This window comes from Euprymna scolopes, chromosome 43 (genome assembly GCF_053919585.1).
Source record: "Euprymna scolopes isolate OS-2025 chromosome 43, ASM5391958v1, whole genome shotgun sequence".
NCBI classification, from domain to species: domain Eukaryota; kingdom Metazoa; phylum Mollusca; class Cephalopoda; order Sepiida; family Sepiolidae; genus Euprymna; species Euprymna scolopes.
The window spans coordinates 46912159-46935195 of record NC_136524.1 but is presented as its reverse complement, the minus strand read 5'-3'; the positions used below and the strand labels follow the sequence as shown (position 1 = coordinate 46935195).

Here is a 23037-nt window from a genome sequence, read left to right as displayed (position 1 = left end):
TGTGTTTTACCGGCGTTATTTTCTTCTTTCCCATTTTCTCACTGAAATAAAGATGGTTTCACTTTTTGAAAAAAAATAAATAAATAAAAATAATAGAACTTTATTTTCCCCCAAAACATACATAGATAAATAATATATATTGTAGGCAAACTATTAATAAATTATAAAAACACTAACCGTTACATGTATACAATCAGATTAAAAGATGCAAGTAAATAGATTGTTCCTATTCAAGTGAAAAAAGTGCAATCAAAGCGCTAATGCACATACCATCTAAATGCATTAAGAACCAATTTTTAAAAATAGTCTGCAAGTCTTAGCATTATCTTACAGGTGAGAGCCTAACAACAGGCAATAAATCTCGATCCCTCCTCCCTCTCCTTTAAGGGAGTACTGACTGGGAGGAAGGCCGCTTGGTACTGTGCCAGGTATGCGTATCTATTACCTACATATTGTTATTTATTAACCTTTTTATTGTAAAGTGCTTTTGTTTGTTCATTGTTGTTGTTTTATAAATAAAATATTTTTTAAGTTTTACTTTAACTCTCTCTCTCTCTCTCTCTCTCTCTCTCTCTCTCTCTCTCTCTCTCTCTCTCTCTCTCTCTCTCTCTCTCTACAAATAACAATGGGAGTTGGGGGAAAAATGCCAAATGTGTGTGTGTGGGGGGGGGGGGGTCATCCGTTTCTTTTTATACAAAAGTGTAGGCCTTGACTCTTTGATTTTCTGGTTCAATTGTGAGGCATTATCCAGTTTTCAGGTTTTGCAGTTGAATTTGTTACATCCAACTTGTCTTTCTGTAGAAATTTGTTAAAATATGATAAAAAAATAAACTATACTGAAGTTAAGCGAGTTTGGGGTGACTGTTTGGAAATACTGAGCACTGTATGTGGGAGGATGGTAAAACTTCTTGACAAAATAAAATAATACAAATAAATTTTTTTTTTTTTTTTTAAATCAGCTTCAGCAAATATTTTAGTATAACCTACTAATCTACACACAGGTTGATGCAATAGAACAAGTGTTTTCTAAGCAGAGGTTCTGTTCTCAATTATGTGGCAAAGCTCTCTGGTTATGAGTATGCAATTTGTTTGTTCATTTACACAAGTTGGTTATTATTAAATGTGTTTTGTTTTGCTCGTCTTTGGCAATGACATGTCAACCTTTTTTGGCTTATCAGAAACGATTAACTGTAAACACTTCATCAAACATGTTGCTAGTTTGCCCATGGCTGGAGTGTGACACTTATACTTTTCCTAAAAGGCTTTGCTACATTGACATGGCAATGCTTCAATCTTACTTATTAATGACTACAGATCAAAACATTTTCATGGCAGTGTCATGAAGCATGTTACATGTCTGTAATAACTAAATATTTATATAAATAACTCTATTTAATATTGAGCACTATTTTATAAACCTGGTAGAACTTCTTTCTCTCTCTGGATTTTGATTCTACGAATTCATTTTTAACTGGGACTGAAATTTAAAATAAGATAAAGTAAATATAGGTATATATGAATTTGTCAGTTCAATGAGGAAAAAACATTGTATAGTAAAAAGGATTATAAATGCTCTTTATATCTAGGCATGATTATATATATATATATATATATATATATATATATATATATATATATATATATATATATATATATATATATATTACTAGATGTACCCGGTATTGCCTGGTACTAAACATAACGTTAAATTCCTTTATAAAAAATTACGTAAAAAAATAAAAACATGGAAAGAAATTGAGAATATTATGTATTGTTTGTAAAAAGTTCGCTTTTGTTTGTAAAAAAAAAAAAATACTTGAGCTGAGATCAAAACCCAAACCTAAAGACAGAGACTCTAGTCCGATAACTACTGGACCAACTTGACACAGTCATTAGAAAGTGTTTTCAAACCCTGTTAAACTGTTGACAAACAGATAAAAATCTGATGACTCCCACATACCAAATTTTCTTTTTTGACCCTTTTAGCAGCCTTTTTTTCCAGATGAAAATCAATTAATGTTTTTCACATGTCTCAATACCCTATATACCAATTTTTAGTGTGGAGATCAAACATTCGTTGAGTATACACATACATTCTTACTTATATATATATATATATATATATATATATATATATATATATATATATATATATATATAAAATGTTGTAAGATTCTCAAATCTGTCTGATATATTAGCATTTGATCCAAACTGTTTTTTATAGTTTGTTTATTTCTGAAAATACTTATTCCGGCTAAGAATACTGTTAGCGTGGAAGCATTTTGTTTTACTCACCTGAACAGAAGTATCCGCTTATGTCCTTAGTAAAAAAGTTGGTTGGTTGTTTTTGTTTTATGGCATATCAACCCTTTTCAGGTTATTTAACGCCAAACCCAGTGATTTTGAAGAATAATTTTTTGATAGAATATATTTGTTTTTCAAGTCGGTTTCTATTCAACCCATAGTTGAAACCCTAACAAGTACTACCACTTTGGGTCAGAGTGGACCTGGGAGCAATGGCAATTAAAAGGTGGCTCCACATTCCCCAAAGCCCGCAAGCTGGGGCCTCACGATCGGATATAGTTTAAGGTCATATCCAGGACCACCTTAGTAAAAAAGAACAAAAATAAAGTTTCAATAGTTTCCTACCTATTTTTGCAATTAATGTATTTCATACAATTGTTTACTGTAATTTAATATATAAGCAGCTACATGTCTGTTTGTCAGTCTCCATATTTTCAAACTCTATCTCCTCAAAAACTAAAAGTCGCAAAGCAGTGCTAGGGGGCCTCAAATGATTGGATTTTTTACAAGCCGTTCTTTTATAAGTTTTTAGCCGGTTAAAATTGTTTTTAAGGGGTCAAAATTGAAAAAAAATCATTAAACATTTTTATACATTCATCTTAGTTTATTTTTTATTTTTAATCGGTTTTTATGGTCACGTTAGTACAGTGGCAATGTTACCAGCTTTGAATGCTACAGTTTCGGTTTCGATTCTAGCTGATGGCACCTAAATACTTTTTTTTTTTTTTTTTTTTTTTTTTTTTAAATCATGACTCCATAATGATAATGAAATCTGGACAGATTAAAACATCATATTTAAGCGTATTTTATGCCCAATAAAAGCCTCCCCTCCCTCTCACTAGTTTTAGCTAAAACGTTTTTCGCTTACACATATGTTCATATTCTATGCTGCAAATCTTGATAATTTTTAAGGTCTTTATTTGACATGAACGGGCTATCATCGCCATCATAGATTCTTATAAATATGAAATAACGTTTTACACTGTGTAATTAGGTTTACATTTTCTTATTATTATAAATATAAGGAAAAACATTTAAATTTAAACATATAATAATACTATAACACACTACAGATTGAGTGGTAATATTTTTGAAAAGGATGTATACCTTGGAAATGTTTAGAGTATGACACTATCCATTAATAAAATTATAATAAAATCAGATTTCTTGAGAAGCCGACTCCCCAGAGTGATATTACACTAGCAAAATGAAAGGAAAAAAAATTTAAAGTCTTAAAAAAAAAAAATTAATCATTTAATAAAATATTTTAATCACATTTGTTTTTGTGAAAATTTTTAATTCTTAGATCACTTTACTTTTCTAGTGACACCATGCCATGAGAAAACACAAATTGTTGTTCATAATCATCTAACATCTTTCCTAATTTTCTGTGCGGGGCTACCGGAAGCGGTGACAAAGCAAATCAGTTCCTGCACTTTTATTGTTCTTCAGTATTTCTATTGTGAAGCGATTTATTGAAATAAAATATTAGAAAAGGACATTATTGAAAAATATACAAAAATATTAACAAAATTATAAAAAGATAAAAAGAACACAATTAGTCCTTTTTTTAAATTTTAATTTTTATTTGAAATTTTAAAATAAAAATGTTTATGAAATTATTGAAATGAAAATCTACTTTTTAATGACCTTTTTTATACTTTATTTAAATAAAAACAAAAAAACGTTACATGTTTGTTTGTTGGACAATTCTGTTGCTAGTTTCTCTTTGATTCAATTCTAGGCTGAAAACTCTTAGAATTTTGTCGCTGTTATCTCCAAATAAGACAATAATCTTTGAAGAATTACGTTCTTAATTAATCTTTTTTTCAGATTTTAATTAACAAAAATATAAAAAATTAGACAATATATTTTTACTATTTTTATGGCTGCTCAAATTAACCAAATTATATTGTTGCCACTTGAAAAATTCAACTTAATTTTTTCTTACTATTTTTTCTACCATTGTTACAATGTCAATATGCGGCGTGGGAGGGTGTGTAACCTTTGTAGCTTGCTAATGGAAAGTTTATAAAGAGCGCTTCTTCACCTGTTCTTGTCAAAAAATAAATTATTTATTGATCAAATACATTAAAATTGTTACACATCTGCAACACTAGTTTGGATTTAATTAAAATTAAAATTGTTACACATCTGCAACACTAGTTTGGAAGTCCTGGTCCCTTTTTAGGGGCTCCAATTTGGATTTTAAAAGATTTTTAGTGAAAACTGTTTTTACGTTTGTATAAGGTTTTCTTTTTAGAGGCGAACTTTAAATGAAAATAAATCACAGAATTTTTCTTTTTTTTTTTTCTTTTTAATTATCATACAAAATATTTTTATAATACGAATATATGATTTATTCAAAAGATTAACTTTTGCCATTTGCAACCGATAGTTGCCAAAACTGCAATTAAACAAGAGTTGTGAATTTAGTTTTCTGCCTCTAAAAAAACAAAAACAAAGAAACTCTGTGTACTTAAATGTGAGAAAGCAAGAGAAATGTTATACAATAAACACAAGCAAAATGATGAATTAAAAATCATCTATCCACACAAAAAATATATTTTATATATGTTTAAAACTGGAAGCTAACATAGATATGTAAAACAAAATATTTGTTGATATTTTTAGAATCCTTGTAAAACAATTTGGATTCTTTAGCTGAAATATCAAAGAAGTCAGAGTCGGTAATTTAAGTACCATAAATTATCCACAGGTCTGAAAAATCGTGATCAAAACTTTCTCACACATTTATACAAATTATATTTCATTAAAAGTTATTAATAAGAACCAATGTTCACTTGTTTTCATTGTAGAAAGAAAGTTCAGTGAGAAAAGTTTAGAATATTTAAATGAATACGTTTATACATTGGTATTTGATGAGCAGACGATAATTTGAAAGAGTTAATGAGTTGTGTGTCTGTGTGTTCGTTAATGTCTGATATAATCACACTGACACATTGATTCCCATCAGATCATTAAAGTTAAGCAATGTTGTGCCTGGTCAGCTGAAAAATAGTAATCATTTCAGAATACTGGGTGTTATATATGATCTCTGCTTATTTCAGCATTGTTTCCAATCCTCCTGGACTTCTCTTTGCCACTGGATTCAATCAATGCAAATTCAGGAGAGGTCTGGTTGGTGATTGTGCAATTTTTGCTTCACAATTACATGTGCAGCCTTCATTACAAAAAATATCTATTGTCTTTCAAGACTGAACGGAGGCTATACCTTACAGAGACTACAGATGTTTGACATCATTTGCAATTTTCATATTTGTGACAAGTGCAACAATTTCATTTGATAATGATTTTTTGTTCTTGTCAAATTAGTTGATTTGGTTTCCAGGCAGCTTGAGAAATTGGTCACGAATGCCGGCATCCATATTGAATACTAAATGAAACTGCAAACTATATACATTTTTTATGTATTCATTTATTGCCAGAAAGATTCATTTCAGTAATAAATAATTAATGAATTCGTTGAATTATTATTAACTTGCTAAAAAATGTTTGAAGATAATAATAAAAAAAATTTTTTTAATTCCTGACCTGTTTTTGTTGATGTGATAATGGAGATGTTTGGTGAAAGCAATGTTTTTTTGTTTTGTTTAGGAGTGAAAACAATGGAGGAAAAAAAATAATCCCTTTTCATTTTTCTTTTATATAAAAGTCTAACTTTTTAAATAAACCAAAAAGAATGTTTTTGAGAGAGGAAGAGAGAGAGAGAGAGGTTGCGGGTGGGTAATTAATGAGTTTGTTGAATTATTATTGTTTATTTGAGAAATCCATGAAGGTAATAGAAAGTTAAAAAAAAAAAAAGAAGAAAGAATTTCTGTCTGTTTTTTGTTGGCATAAAAATAGAAATAAAAAGAATGTCGCTTTGTGTAAATGTTTAGTGGGGAAAAAAATGTCATTTTTTTTATATTAAAATAAATGTAAAAACTTAAATTTTCTTACGTTTTCTTTATTAAAACAAACATACCTTTTTTTTCTTTTAAAATACTGTGTTTTTTAATATAAATTTGGAAGTTTTACTAGAAGGTGTCAGGTTAATTAATGTGAAAAGTATGATTAAGTAGCCCAGTTGGTTTCAAATGAAGCATTTGATTTGATTGCATCCGAATAAAATTTAGAATATTGAATGAAAAAATAACTTAAAAACAAAATATTAAGGAAAAGGTTTAGCATTGACTAGTGATGGGATGATACCAATATTTTTCTCAATTCCATTACAATTATTAATTCCATTCTAAATTCCCGATTCCTATACAATTATTAATTCCATTCTAAATTCCCGATTCCTATACAGTTACTGACTCTAATTCTTTCAAAATGCATCTTATTATTGTTGCTTTTCAAAAATAGAATTAAAATTTTTATATTTCTCAAAAGAAAAGTAGTATTTATAATAAATTAAAATATCCATTATTTTGTCTCTATTTTGAATAAAGTTAAAATATAATTTTATAATAATTCATATTCTTATTTAAAAAAAAGTTATGTTATTTTTTTTTCTCTCCTAAAGACAAGACTAAAAAATGGATTATTTCATTTCCTAAAAAGAAAAAAAAAAAAAACTTCATAATTAATTATATTATCTTTATATATTGTCATTGAATATAAATTTTTCCTCTTTTTTTTTTTTTTTTTTTAAATTAAATAAAAATTATCTTGCAGCCTGTTTTATGAAAAAATAAAAAAAATCAATAAAAGCATTTAAAATCAGGTTATTCTGTTTTGCTTTTTGTTTGTGAATATTATTGATATAAGGATATCACCTTTTGATTAGTGACACATGCAGCCATCTGTAGGTAGCCAATCACCCCTGGTCCTCACCTATTCTTTGAATCTATCATGTGTGACTCCAAGTGCCATATTCCGTTACACCCCTTCAGTTAGTGGTCCAACCATGTGAGAGGGCAGTGTTGATACAAGTTTCATTGACAAACGACTGACTGAAACCTCTGTTCTAGGACTTGAAAGTGATCCATATCCTCATCTGTGGCGATTAGTTTGCAACTCCAACAGAGGCTTCCTCCACTTACAGTCTCCTTTTGAAGTGTTAGTTGTTTGGCTTCAAGCTAGCAACCTGTCCCTGTAAAAAAAATTCTTGCTACACAAACAGTAAAAAGTCTGCCAATTGCAAGCAGAAGCTAGAGGTACACTGTGTATCTGTCTATAAATCGAATGTGATCGATCACTTTGTATCATGATGTGGGAGTTCTTAAGTCTATGTGAGTATTATTGCTTGTTGTGGACATCTTGGCAACTTTTCCTTGGTTTAGGCATGATTATTCATTAATAATTTTAATCTACATTTCTGAATAAGGCACCATTCTACTTTAGTTTGCCAGATTTGATGACTAACATCCATTAATATGGAACAAGCACAGCAATTGGTCAAATCTATTACTAATTATGTCGATTAGCCAATGAAAATGTCTCATAAGAAAACTGTTTAAATGATTATGTACAGAAAGGCGAGGAAGGAGTTACTTCAAAGACTTGATTATACTATCATACAAAATATAGTTGTGCATGTGCCTATATGTATATATGTTGATAAAGTTAAACCAACTTTCAATCTTTTTATAAACGTAGAATTTGTTTCATTAATACATCTAATTGTAAACTTGGCTAGATCATACACAAACAAGTATTGGATCATATGATGAACAGATTGATTTATCTTCAGCAACGTTAAATTCTTAAATTCAGTTTTTGTTTCTTGTTCAACAACAGAACAGTTAACAAAAAACTGATCTTTATGCATTAATCTTAAAAATTTTTTTAAAAAAATCAATCATTTTTACTTAAAACAATAAAAAATATAATAGATCAATTTGGCCACAGGAAATCCCTTTCAGTCTTTTTTGCAACCTGTTATTCTCATCTTCAAAGGATTCCAATAAGAATAATATATAGGGAAATCCTTTGGGTTAAAAAAATTGGTAATCAGAAATGTATAATTTGTCTTTTTCTTTGTCTACTTTATGTTTGTGTTAAAAGCTTAAAGTGTCATGTGCTTGATAATGTCAAGCGAAATACGGATAGGAAGGGGTTTTTTTGTGATGTTTATCTCCCTTTTTCTCGCTCGCTCATCTCCATGTGCACTTGGTAGAATATCAAATCAGATAAAGTATTTTTTCCAATATGATTTTTATAGGGAAATAGGAGAGCAGCAGATACCCCTCCATCTCTATAGCGAAAAATGAACAAATAATCAAGTTTTAATGTAAAATCATTTTTAGCTTTTATTCATTTTTTTTTTTATTTACATATAAGCAAGGATTTTTTTGTATGTTATGGGTTAAATAAAAACCTATATACAAACACCAGAAGGAAGGTAATATTTTATAGAAATTTACAAGTATTTATTGATAAAGTATATTTTATAGGTATTGTTTGTATAATACGCATTTAATTAATAAAAATATTTTATCTACATCGTATGGGACTGTTTTACAGAATTTCTGATTAGAAGTATTCAGTTTAATGATAAATTGGAAAATTTTTTTTGTAAAGTAATCATTGGCTTTAAAACAGTTTTTAAAAAAATCTTGGTCTGAATTTCTTTCAAATTAGTTAAAACCTTATATATATATATATATATATATATATATATATATATATATATATATATATATGTGTGTGTGCGTATATATTATACTATAAACTTTCACAAACAAAAACATTGAAATCTCAATTAGGACTATTACTAAAGCTTTAATAATGGAGTAATAGGTCCTAAGATTCTTGTTCAAAATATTTTTTTCCATACAATCGTTTCTACCATATTATATTTTACAGTGGAAATGATCATATGAAAAAAGAATGTTTTGAACAAGAATATATATATAAAATCTCATTTGTAAACAATTCCAATATTACATGCATATTTATGTAAGATATTATTTTATTAGTTGTATAAGACGTACAATACAAGCAATAAAATATAGATGTTACATAAGTATATTTGTGATACTGGAATTGTTTACAAATGAGATATACTCCTAAAATGCAATCCCATTTTATTGAGCTTAAATAAATCTATCAATTTTTTTTAAAACAACTTTATTGGATATATACATTAAAAATATATATCTGTTACTATCAAAAGGTGTATACATATATATATATATATATATATATATATATATATATATATATATATATATATATATATATATATATATATATATAAACTTTATTCTAAAAAAAGTAATAAGGCTGATGAGTGTGATTTGAGTTCTGAGTAATTAATCACATAACATTTTATGAATGCTCTTTAACTTTATCTCCATTTGCCCTTCAAGGTCATTGTTTAATTTCAACTAGTTTTTTTTTTTGTTTTTTTTTTTTTCAAGGTCATTGTTTAATTTCAATTATTTTTTCAGGGACGTCAGAACGGGTGTGTCTTATTACTGGTTCAGTTGATGCTGTCCGAAAAGTCCATATCTTTATAATGGAAAAAATCAGGGAAAAGCCAGAACCCAATCCAAAATTAGATGAAAATAAAAGCACTTATGAACGGCACCGACAGGTAAAGCTTGTATCCCTTTTTACTGTTGCTGATCACTTCAAATAAAAGTTTTTTGTTTTGGTTTATGATTTCAGATTATCTGTAATAATTCATTTATCAAGGTGAAAACTTTTTAATAATTCTATAATTATTTTCTCTGTATGCGTGTATATATTTATATATATATATTAGTTGGATTCTTCGGACTACTATTCCCATCTTGAGTGTCATTTTCACAACTTTTCAGGCAATGTGACCTCTGACCTTTCTCCAGGTGTATCTTTTTAAACTTGGAAATTTGAACAGAATTTCGAACGGAACCCTTTATTTACTTAACAAGGGTAGTATGCTCTCGTTCCAGCAGCCATAACTGGACAGAGGTCTTAAGTAATTAAATAAAGTAAATACAGGGTTCCGTTAGCAAGTCCATCTAAATTCCGGAGTTTGACAAGATACACCTGAAGAAAGTCCGAGGTTACATCGCCCAAAACATTGTGAAAATGATACTCAAAGTAAGAATAGTAGTCAGAGAATTCACATAATATGAATAACCAATCCTTCTCTCAAAAATTCAGAAACGTAATATATATATATATATATATATATTTGTTTTTAAATCCCCGAAACAGTGTTTCATGGTAAACAACTGATGATCCCTTAAAAAATAAAAAAAATTGGTATTATAGTAAATTCGAGAGAGTTGATGCAGTGATTGCAGGTGATTAAATGACTTACTGACTAGATGTTTTTTTTTTGTTTGTTTTTTTTTAACGAATGATAAAAAGTAAATTTTTGTATGGTTTCAAATGTTAAAAACTTCAAAGACTATATATATATACACTAACAGAAACATCTGACATTGTCTGAGATGGAATGAGGAAGCATATGTGCTTTTGTTTCCAGCCCATAACACCATATTACATTTTCATCATTCTTTTTACGTATTATGTTTAATGTTGGGTGTAGTAAACCAACGATATTATCTGTATTGATTGGGATTGGCATGGTACAATGACATTAATTAAAAAAGAAATTTTCAATAAATTTATAGGCTTTAACATACACACCCTCTCTTAAAGTATACTCTGTATTTCCTGGGAATCAATAAGGACCTCTGTGCATTTTTCCAGCCCTGGACCTTTTATTAAGATTTCTTTTACATTTTAAATTCTATAATTTTCAATTTATAAAAAAAAAAAATAAAGTAAAACATTTTCTTTTTATTGATGTCAAATGTGAGCGTAGATGCCACACTAGTGTTGTATCCTCTTTAATCAAAATGAAATAGGCTTCTCTAAATACTCTAGGTAATGTAGTTTCATCATCATGTATATATAATGATGAAACTGCATTATCTAGGGTATTTAGAGAAGCCTATTTCATATATATATATGGTTGTTGTGGTCTATCTTTAAAGCCCTGTGAACAAAAAACTAAAAAGACAAAAACTACAACTCTATTCCTATACCTGTTTTACAAGTATATCAATGGAATGTGTTCTGATGAACTCATAGCACTTGTGCCCCCTCAATGTACATATCCCTGATTAATCCTACAAGTAGTAAAATTCCATCCCTTTACTGTTGATGCCAGAAAGCCTTCTACCTTAATAGTTTCTTTCTTCGGACTGCTAGACATCGGAATTCCCTACCTGTTTCCTACTTCCCTGACTTGTGCTAACCTGTAGAAGTATAAATGTAATATAAACACTACTCAACTTCCCACAAATCCCTGACCTCAAATAGTAGCCTCTTAAGTTTCAAGTGGTAATATTTTTTGTTTGAGGTGTTAATGAGTTTTTAAAAAGTCTATATTACTCATTTTCTTTCTTTCTATTTAATATTCTAAAGCTTTGTTTTACAAATATTTCAATGAAATGCACTCCGACAAACTTGTTACTGCGTTGCCCCCTCAAAGTAAATACTCCTCAGCCAACCTCATAATCAGCCAAATCCCCTTCACTTTAAAGGTCTCCAGATACTCAAAGGCTCTATTTTTTTTTTTTTTTTTTTTTTTTTTTATCAAACTGATAGCCTTTGGAATTCTCTCCCAGCGCAATATTTCACTGACTATACCGACGTGCATAAATTTAAATGCAATGTAAACACACATCTAGCTACACAACTCCCCACCTAGGTTGTCTCTATATAAATCTGGCCGCTATCACAGTAATCCTTCAATAGTAATATGGTTTGTTTGGGAGTGAACAAAAGATTTTTTTTTTTTTTTAATTTTAAACGGATTTAAACGTAAATTTCTTTTCTTCATTAAATCAAAGATTTTTTTTTATATGTGTGAAATTTATTTCTTAAGGAGTTTGAGTACTTTTATTATTCCCACCCCCCACTGTTCTAATCTTGGTTGTTATTTTTGCAACATTTCAGCTAATGTTATCTCCGCCCTCTTTTGTAGTGTGTCTTTTCAAACTTGAGCCCATGGCACAACAGAGGAAGGTGTTAAGTATCAGTCAGTTCAAACTGATAGACTTCTGTAGGTTGAAAGTTCAGGCAATAATAACCAAGAAATAAATATATAAATTAACCTTTCTACCCAATCACGGCTAACGAGATAAGAACAATCTATCACCATGGTAGTTTATTTCAAAATTCTGTATAAGTTCTGTATAAGCGTTAAGCATAAGAATTTTCTGGTTTTAAAAGGTGTAGCACTGACATCAACCGAAACGTAAAAAATAGCAACCAGGATGAGAATAACAGTCTAAAAAAAGTCTAAATAATACTCATCTCAAAATAATAATTCCTCATCTATATTAAAAAAAAATTTTTTAATTGAAGCTAAAGAAAAATATCCTTCAATATCTATTTTTTTTTTATATATATAAATCTGGAGATTTGATATAAACTATAATTTATAAAGCTGAATCTATATGCTTTTATGATTTTTTTTTAAATCTGAAAAGATTTGATATAAACTATAATTTATAAAGCTGAATCTATATGCTTTTATGATTTTTTTTAAATCTGAAAAGATTTGATATAAACTATAATTTATAAAGCTGAATCTATATGCTTTTATGGTTTTTTATTTTATAAATCTGAAAAGATTTGATATAAACTATTATTTATAAAGCTGAATCTATATTCTTTTATGATTTCTTTTTTATAAATCTGAAAAGATTTGATATAAACTATAATTTATAAAGCTGAATCTGTGCTTTTATGATTTTTTTTTTGTTTCATCAGGTGAAGATTTTGGTTCCTAACAGCACTGCAGGAATGATTATAGGGAAAGGTGGAATTTATATCAAACAGATTAAAGAAGAAAGTGGGGCTTATGTTCAGATATCCCAGAAGTCCAAGGAAACTAATTTGCCAGAACGGTGTGTTACAGTTGCTGGTAAGTTGATTGTAATATTGGATTCTTTGTAATATGCTTACATACTAGGTGTGTCTAAATAATAATGAGACTGGTTTCTCAAATGACTTATTACAATTCGAAATAACAAACTAGGTGGATTATTCCCATCTTCAGGCCACACGTTTACACATTGATAGAAACATCGTTCTCGGGTACTCCTCGGTCCATCGTTATGATTCTCTTGGCGACATTTACATCTTAAAAATGTGTCTCCTTGAGCTTGGAGGAAAAGGAAAAGGTCACATTTAGCAAGATCATATGAATAGGGCGATTGATTCAACATGACAATGTTCTTCTTGAGCAGAAACTGTTTTGTGCTTTATGAGGAGGTGCATTGTCATAGTGAATCAGTCACAATTTGTCCTGTCACAACTCTCGTCTTTTTCAAAGACCTCATTGTAGATGATTAAGTATCTATGACCATGGCAAGAACTCACTAGATGATTCCTCTCGCATTAATGATATGAATCACTATGACTGACTAGTTCTCTTAGGCCTTGACAACATTAAAAATTTCCACAGGCTACTTACCTAAGTAAGTGGTTGTTCGTACCAGTCAACAATCTTTCCAACAGTCTGGACCATTTTTAAATAGATGATGATCCTGCTTTTGTTGGCTGGGGTAGGGTTCTATGTCAGCCTATGAGATCTACCCTTTCAAACTTTACTTCTTCACACTTTGAGAGAGTGTTAGTTAATTGCCTGAAATGTCCCTACACGGAAATACTAACGAGGTTGCTCAGGCGTTTTGCACCACCTTTAAGGAACTGGCTTTTTTATTTTCCATCTTCTGATCTTATGTCACATCGTCTGTGATGAATAGATATAAATATCTATTCTAGCACTTGGTTTCTAGATTGTACTAAAAACAAAACTGTCTTGTCACTAGGGCTATGACAACAGCATATTCTTTTTATTGTTTTGACTCTCGCGTGTGCATCCATTGATATCTTATATGCTTTTATATAGAGTGATGAGGTTCTCAGTTGATTAATTGTGTCGGATATATACTCGAGAGTCAAAACAATGATAAGAATATTCTGTTGTCATAGCCCCTACTTATCGCCAGTACTGACTCTATGAAGAAAGACAAATTCCACGACAATGTTCAATGATGTCCAGATACCCTTGCATGTAGCGATTCTTCTGACCATCATTCCAGTCTTGCCATTGTTTTTTTTTTGTTTTTTTTTGTTTCTTTTTCTGCAAACGTTTTGCATGTGCAATCTTTTGCTGTCTTTTTTTCTTTTTTTTTTTTTTGTCCAACTGAATTGGAATTAACTAAACTTTCAACTACTCCCCACTACGCACAAACCTGTCTTACTAGCTTGACGTTGACCATTAGTAGTGTTGAAAGCCTCCCACTCATGGGAATCATCCTCCAATCTCCTTGGCACCTCCTTTGAATCTCTTGTGCCAATGAAAACCATGTGTGCGTGACCGACATGGCATACACTTGCTGAAACTTTTCATATGTATACAATGATTTTTACACAAGCAGACCGGGTAGTCAAGATTTTTTTTTTTTTTATCATTATTATGTGTTCTTCGGAGGTTCCTCCATATTTATGAATTTAATCAACCTGAAAAGGAGAAAGTTTAATCAAACATGTGGAACAAATTGGAAATGTTTGCAGGAAGCTTCAATATGTTAGACGCCTACAACCCTGAGATATTTTCACTCTTTCTCCCATAGATCTCACAGCACACCCAGTTCTGTTACTTTTCAGCAGACCTTGTACTAACATGTTTATCAAATTAGAATTGCCAATATATGTGAATACATCATGAGAGTTGAACTATCTCTCTCTCTCTCTCTCTCTCTCTATATATATATATATATATATATATATATATATATATATATATATATATATATATATATATATATATATATAAAAGAATTCCATTTCTTCTATCTTTGGTCCTTTTATATTTAAAAAAAAAAAACTAAATATGAATTTATATCAGTCTCCGAGTTGTTTGGTACATCATTCAATGAAACATGTGTTAGACATACTATATATATATAAAAAAATTATATGAATGTGCTATGAATATACTTATGGGATTTGAATCATTTACAAATGATATATGAGGGTGACACTCCAGTCTTGGACTTCTGGTTTGTTGGCTGTCATGGCTTTTGTGAGCTGTGACATTATTTGGCTGTGAAAATAATTCTACAATCTCTCACATTAATAAAATATGCATCAAGTGCGCTTGAAAGTCAAATCACAACGTAATATTAGGAAAATAAACAAATATTTTACTTGTTTGAAATTTATCACAAATATATTTCAAAGGTATACTCCATCTTCAGTGTGTTGTTTTGTTCTGAGGTATTTGTAATTTGAGAGTAAACAATTATAGCACGTTAATTGAATTTGGTGAATTATTATATTTAAATTAAGAAGTCTATGAAAAAACAAAATACAATCCTCTCATGGTATTCATCATCATTCAGCTGTTAATTTATCCATTTCATCAATCCTTATCTTGGATTGTTTTTTTAGCCTTGATACATACTGGATCATTAGGAAAAAAAAAATGTCTTAAAATTAATGACCTATTTTTTCTTTTGGTTTTTACATGTACTGCAGAATGTATGTATGCTATGATCTGAATTTAGCTTATTTCACCTGAGATTCGCCAATCATTATTTAAATTTTATATTTTAAAATAAAATATGAAAGCATATTCCTGAAAATCTGTTTTCAACTAATAATTTTTCAAAGAAATAACACACTGCTTAAATTTTTAAGTGACATCAGAGAGTTCTGCTCAAGAAAATACCAGCATATTAGTTGAATCATCTTAACAAGAATATAACTTTTTCTTTTTTTTTTTTCTTTTTTTTTTATCTATCCACCAGGCCGGCTAAAGGTGTTCAAAACAACTAATAACTTCTAAAATACTGTAAAGTTGTAAATAAAATCCATTAATTTTAATAATCTTAAAACAATCTTTGACAAATACCTTCTACACATTTTAGGTTGTCCAATGTTCTGACCTATAGCAGATTTAGAAATTTCAGATGATTGAAAGAAATTTAAGTGATGTCAGAGAATTCTGCTTGAGAAAATATTAGCATATTAGTTAAACAACTTCAACAGACTTTCTAGCCAGCAATGTTAATTTGATCTAAATTACTTTAAAAAATTAACAAGTATTTGAAAAACCGTTTAGTAATTTTATTTATTTATTTATTAAATCATTTTGATTTCTGCTAATAGGAACATTAAGAAGTCTATTTAATAACAATCCTTTACAAAAACCTCCTACACATTTTAGGTAATCCAATAAGTTCTGGCCTATAGCAGAGTTATGCTGTTGCAGATTTGGAAATTCCAGATGATTGAAAAAAAATTTAGGTGACATCAGAGTTCTGCTCAAGAAAATACCAGCATATTAGTTAAACCACCTCAACTAGAATATAACTTCTTTTTCTTTGCTATCTATCCACCAGAGCGGCTTAAGGTTTTCAATGCAACTAATAACTTCTAAAATATTGTAATATTGTAAAGAAAATAGGTTAATTTTAAAACAATCTTTGATGAAGACCTTTTTGGGTCATCCAATAAGTTCTTGCCTACAGCAGAGTTATACTGTTGCAGATTTGGAAATTCAAAGTGGTTGTTTTTGTATCTTCTGAATCAGCTAATACATTGTAAAAATATGCTGATGTGTATGTTGTTTAATTCTACTGTCCAATCCCTGAGAACTACGACTTTGATCTTTTGTGGGTATGTAAATCAAAAAAACATTAAGCTATCCTTGTATTGTACTGAGATTCATATTCTTTAAGCAGATGTATGTGGGTCAGTCTTATATAATTGATATGTATACGTGTTAATACGAAATCTTACTTTGGGTCTGTTATGTTTGTTCTATTGGTGTAACTATTGTGATGAAGGACTTACAATAAAACTTATATTAATCAAACGCAAAAGTATACACGCATATTATACCCAGCCAAATATTACAAGGTAACAAATGGAAAAATATACTTAAAAACAAGCTTTTTCTCAAATGATAGGTTTGCTTAAATAAATTAATTTGTACAAGCATTCAAAATTTATTTTTAAAAAATAAATAAATAAAAGATCCATTATTAAAAAAAATTAAAAATAAAAATCCGGTATTAAACAAGATAAATAAAAGATCCGGTATTTTTTTTATTTTATATTTCAAGTTAATAAATGAATGAGCTGGTATTTCTAATAAATGAATAAATGATTTGGTATTTAAAAAAATTAAATGATCAGGTATCCAAAAAAAATAAATAATTAAAAAAATAAATAAATAAATGATTTGGTATTATAATAAAATTAAATGATATGATATTTAAATAAAATTAAATATGGTATTTAAATAAAATTAAATGATGTGGTATTTAAATAAAATTAAATGATGTGGTATTTAAATAAAATTAAATGATGTGGTATTTAAATAAAATTAAATGATGTGGTATTTAAATAAAATTAAATGATGTGGTATTTAAATAAAATTAAATGATGTGGTATTTAAATAAAATTAAATGATGTGATATTTAAATAAAATTAAATGATGTGATATTTAAATAAAATTAAATGATGTGGTATTTAAATAAAATTGAATGATGTGGTATTTAAATAAAATTGAATGATATGGTATTTGAATAAAATTAAATGATGTGGTATTTAAATAAAATTAAATGATGTGGTATTTAAATAAAATTAAATGATGTGGTATTTAAATAAAATTAAATGATGTGGTATTTAAATAAAATTAAATGATGTGGTATTTAAATAAAATTAAATGATATGGTATTTGGTATTTTAAATAAATAAATGATTTAGTATTATAATAAAATTAAATGATATGGTATTTAAATAAAATTAAATATGGTATTTAAATAAAATTAAATGATGTGGTATTTAAATAAAATTAAATGATGTGGTATTTAAATAAAATTAAATGATGTAGTATTTAAATAAAATTAAATGATGTGGTATTTAAATAAAATTAAATGATGTGGTATTTAAATAAAATTAAATGATGTGGTATTTAAATAAAATTAAATGATGTGGTATTTAAATAAAATTAAATGATGTGGTATTTAAATAAAATTAAATGATGTGATATTTAAATAAAATTAAATGATGTGGTATTTAAATAAAATTGAATGATGTGGTATTTAAATAAAATTGAATGATATGGTATTTGAATAAAATTAAATGATGTGGTATTTAAATAAAATTAAATGATGTGATATTTAAATAAAATTAAATGATGTATTTAAATAAAATTAAATGATGTGGTATTTAAATAAAATTAAATGATGTGGTATTTAAATAAAATTAAATGATGTGGTATTTGGTATTTTAAATAAATAAATGATTTAGTATTTAAAATAATAATAAATGATTTGATATTTTAAAAAATTAATAACTGATCTGATATTTAAAAAATAAATGATTAAGTATTTTTAACAAAAATAAATAAATTAGTTGGTATTTAAAAAAATGAATGATCAGGTATTTAAAAAAAAAAAAATAAATAAATGATCCAGTATTTAAAAAAAATAAATAAATAATCCAGTAATTAAAAAAAAAAAAAAAAAAATTAAATAAGAAACAAATGCTGACTAAACTGCCACAGGAATATAAACTGTCTTTCCCAATCAAAAAATTTGAAAACTCTCTTCAAAAGAATAACCGAAATAATAAACACCCTAAAAGAAACAATGATACGAAATTGTAAAAAATGAGACAAAATCAATCATTGTGAATAGTCCAATGCCGTATTCTGAAAACGCCTTCGTAAAAAAGAAACCTTGTAAAAACTGTCTGATTTATGAGAGGAAAGGTTGACCTGGTCTGGTCTTATAATGATTGAAAAGTCGATAAACAAACCTTATATAAGCAAAAAGAATTTATATTCATGTTGAGATTATTCAACTAATCTAGCTGTGTTTATTTGTACTTGTGACAACGTTCACCCGGGGTGGGTTGAGCTGCTCTAAGTGAATTCATCACGTCACGAGTCAAAGCAGTTCATCCAAGTCTGTCCGCTGCTGACTCTTCAGCATACTTCAGTCATTCGTGATTCCATTATCACATACTGAAGATACAAGGGACCGGTCATAGCTTCCAAGTCAACTTTGACTGTTGCCAGATACATTCTCAGTTAACCATAATTCTTCTTGCGCCATCCCCATAGTGGTGTTGGTGCTTTTGTCTTGTGAATCAGCTCAGTTAGAAGACAAAAAAGTGCATGCCCAAACATCAAAGCCTCCTGATAAGAAATACTTCCTCTAGGAAGTTTACATCATGCATGGGTTGTGGCATTCGGGATGTGGTCAAAGATATGAATACTGAGAATGCACCGAAGAGATCACTGATCAAAGACTTTGTGTTTGAATATCGGCTACTCATAGAAGCCAGGTTTAATACAGTAGACAAGGATCATAAGAATAAGGGCTTGGTAGATGCAGCATTTGATCATTGGCTGTTTTTTTTTTTGTTTTGTTTTTTTTTTTGCATTTCCTCAAGTAGAACTCATTGATATCATTTAAACATTTCATTGTTTTTATTGTTATTGCTTTTATCCATAAAAATATTTGTAATAATTTTTTAAAAATATTTTTCTAGTTTAAAAAATATTTTTTTTTTTTGTCAAAAAGTTATAAATATATTATATAAAAAAAAACGCCTTATCAAAGCCCAGAGGCTACTCTAGAATGTGGGTTAATAAGTGAGACGGTGAGACCCCATGATCAGTAATGGTGGAACAACTTTGGTGGGGATTAATTATTTAAGAGGACGGCTCAACATGAACTTATTTACATTAGATTTGAAAATGACCTTGTTATTGTCAGCAGGGAAGTAGCCACATGGTATTGTATTCCACATACAGACAGTTTCAAGAAAGAAACTTTTCGTTTAATTTGTTTCATTTAATTTGTGTCATTTAATTTTATGCGCATAGAGAGTGAGGGGAAATTGAGAGTTGTTGTAGATAGATGAGTATCAATAATTTCCCCCACTCTTTATCTGTGCCTAAACCTAAACATAGATTCCATGAACAAAGTTTCTTTCTTAGAACTGCACACATGTGGAACTCTTTTCTGACTACAATATGGTCGTCTTCAAGTCCAATGTAAACAAGTCCTTGATGAGCCGTTTCCTTAAGTAATCCAATTTACCAAATTTACACTATAAATGATTCCTATGATATTGCCCCATTGATTACTGTACATTCTTCAACCCTTATCCTCGAGTGGTCTTTGGGCCTTGATAAGTGGTGACACCTATGTAAAAAAAAAAAAAAAGTATTGTGAACGTTTTATAGGAGGGGGGGGGCATAGATTGAATCTCAGTCAAGCACCTACCATAAACGTAATAATAGAACATAGACTCGCAATGTCTTTTCTGTGAGATAGAAGCAAAAAGACACTTGTGCACTAAATTTGAAAGATAGTCATGTTAAGACAGGAAAGGGTACTCTTAGGAGCTCCAACCCAGTTATGGCAACAGTACTCCATCTTAGGCTATAGATCGATATAAAAAAAAAATATATATATATATATATATATATATATATATTAGGGGTTTTTTGGGGTTTTTTTACATAGGCATCCCCACTTATCAAAGCCCAGGAGCCACTCGAGGATAAGGGTTAAAGAGTGTACAGTAGTCAATTGGACAAAATAGTAATTGTCAGTAATGGAAATTCAGTAAATTTGTTAACTTAAACAGAACGGCTCATCAAGAACTTGTTTACAGTGGACTTGAAAACAACTATATTGTAGTCAGCTGGAAAGCAGGAAAACGGAAGATGATTCCATAGGCGTGCAGTTCTAAGAAAGAAGCTTTGTTCATGGAATCTACGTTTAGGTTTAGGCACAGATAAAGAGTGGGAGGGGGGGGATTATTGATAGTGTTTTCTGCTAGACGAGTGTTTCTTGTGAAAGTTTGGGGGGGGGGGTATAAATTGAAGGTCAGTCAGGCACTTGCCATGAAAATAACAATAAAGCAAAAAGAAACTCGCAACATCTCTTCTGTGAGATAGAGGTTGCAGGGAAAAATAAAGGACGTATCCTATGAGGCTAGCTTGAGATCTGCGATTGAAACACAATGTGTTTAACCATTCAGCATACTTTTTCTTATCCATTATATTGGTCTGTCAAATAAATTGTAAATGGTGTATTATATTATTTTAGATATTGATATGGTGTATACCCTTCTAAAGGTAATTTAAACCTTTCTTAAACTTAAAAAATGCTAATCAAATTAGAGAAAATAAATACCAGTAATTTGCTTTTAAAAAGTAAAAAGAGAAATAATTTTAAAGTTCAGTAATGTTTAATTGGATGGAAAGAAGAGTATTCCAACAAATTTTTTGTTCAAGATATTTATAATATTTAGCCCAAATATTGTTTTACCACCTTTCAGTATAAGAAAGGTGATCTAATACAAACTGAATTTGTCATAGAATTTGGCACTAAATATTTCTTAATTTTTTTTAATATTAATATTTAATGACATAATGTTATAATTTTCATATTTTTCGGTTTTTTTTTTTGTTTTTTTTTTCCTTTTTCCATTATTATTTTCTTTAAAGAATGTTGCTTTTTAATTCATAGTTTCTTCAAACAAATTTCAGAAATTATTTTGAGAAACCAGAATGATTATTTTTCATATTCACATTTCTTGAGTATTATAAGTGTGTGTGTGTGTGTGTGGATATTCACATTTCTTGTGTATATTCATATTTCTTTGTGTGTGTGTGCGTGTGTGTGTGTTCATATTTCTTTTGTGTGTGTGTGTTGATATTCACATTTCTTTGTATGTGTGTGTTGATATTCACATGTCTTTGTATGTGTGTGTTGATATTCACATTTGTTTGTATGTGTGTGTTGATATTCACATTTCTTTGTATGTGTGTGTTGATATTCACATTTCTTTGTGTGTGTTGATATTCACATTTCTTAGTGTGTGTATTTTTTCATATTCACATTTCTTGTGTATTATGTGTGTGTGTGTATTTTTTCATATTCACATTTCCTGTGTGTGTGTGTGTGTTGATATTCGCATTTCTTATGTGTGTGTGTGTGTGTGTGTGTGTGTGTGTGTGTGTGTGTGTGTGTGTGTTGATATTCACATTTCTTGTGTGTGTATGTATTTTTTAAAATAGCAATGTCGAGGGCCAGCCGTCTTTGTTGATTTGTAAGTGACTTATGGTTTCAAATATTAGCTGGTAGAAAATGGAAGTGCCATTTTATGGTAAATTTTCTATCAATAATAAGTGACACTGGTGAGATGGATATTAACACAAAAGTCTTGTTGGATTCATTGCACCAATTTCACTAGGGATGTTCACAACTTTCAAGTGGCCCTCCTTACCAGTTCCTAAAAAAAAAATGTGAAAAGAAAAAAAAATTAATCTGGTACATTAACAAAAACTAAAGCAAGTCAAAGTACTTCTGTGCATTCGGGATTTTTTAAACCAACACATTTCAGATGAAAAACATTATGTACCTAGCAGTCATGTCAAAATTTGTATGAATTCCAAAAATGATCCAGTAGATGATGTGCTAGATTTATTTTTAGCAAAAACCTATTACTTTCTGATATTTGGTATTCAAAAATGGTGATCCCTTAATTTAAGCCAATTAAAGTCAAGGGAGATAAGTCAGTTTGTCATAGTAAATTGGTTGCACAACTCTTCCACATTAAAGCATATGCAAAAACTCAATAATTTGATAAATTCTATTTTAAGTAATTAAAAGTAATTTTTTTTTTTTTCTCCTAGATTCTTTGGTCCTGGATATGACCTAAAAC

At 29.0% G+C, this 23037-nt stretch overlaps 1 protein-coding gene across 8 annotated transcripts in view; it reads left to right on the top strand.

Annotated features, from left to right (window-relative positions):
* LOC145268319 (RNA-binding protein Nova-1-like) overlaps positions 1–23037 on the top strand; it is a 198181-nt gene that overhangs the window by 170331 nt on the left and 4813 nt on the right. For all 8 annotated transcript variants that reach the window (XM_080123805.1, XM_080123803.1, XM_080123800.1 and 5 more), the window contains 2 exons: positions 9708–9853; positions 13036–13189. In XM_080123805.1, the coding sequence (XP_079979931.1) occupies positions 9708–9853; positions 13036–13189 (300 nt within the window). The remainder of the gene's footprint in view (positions 1–9707; positions 9854–13035; positions 13190–23037) is intronic.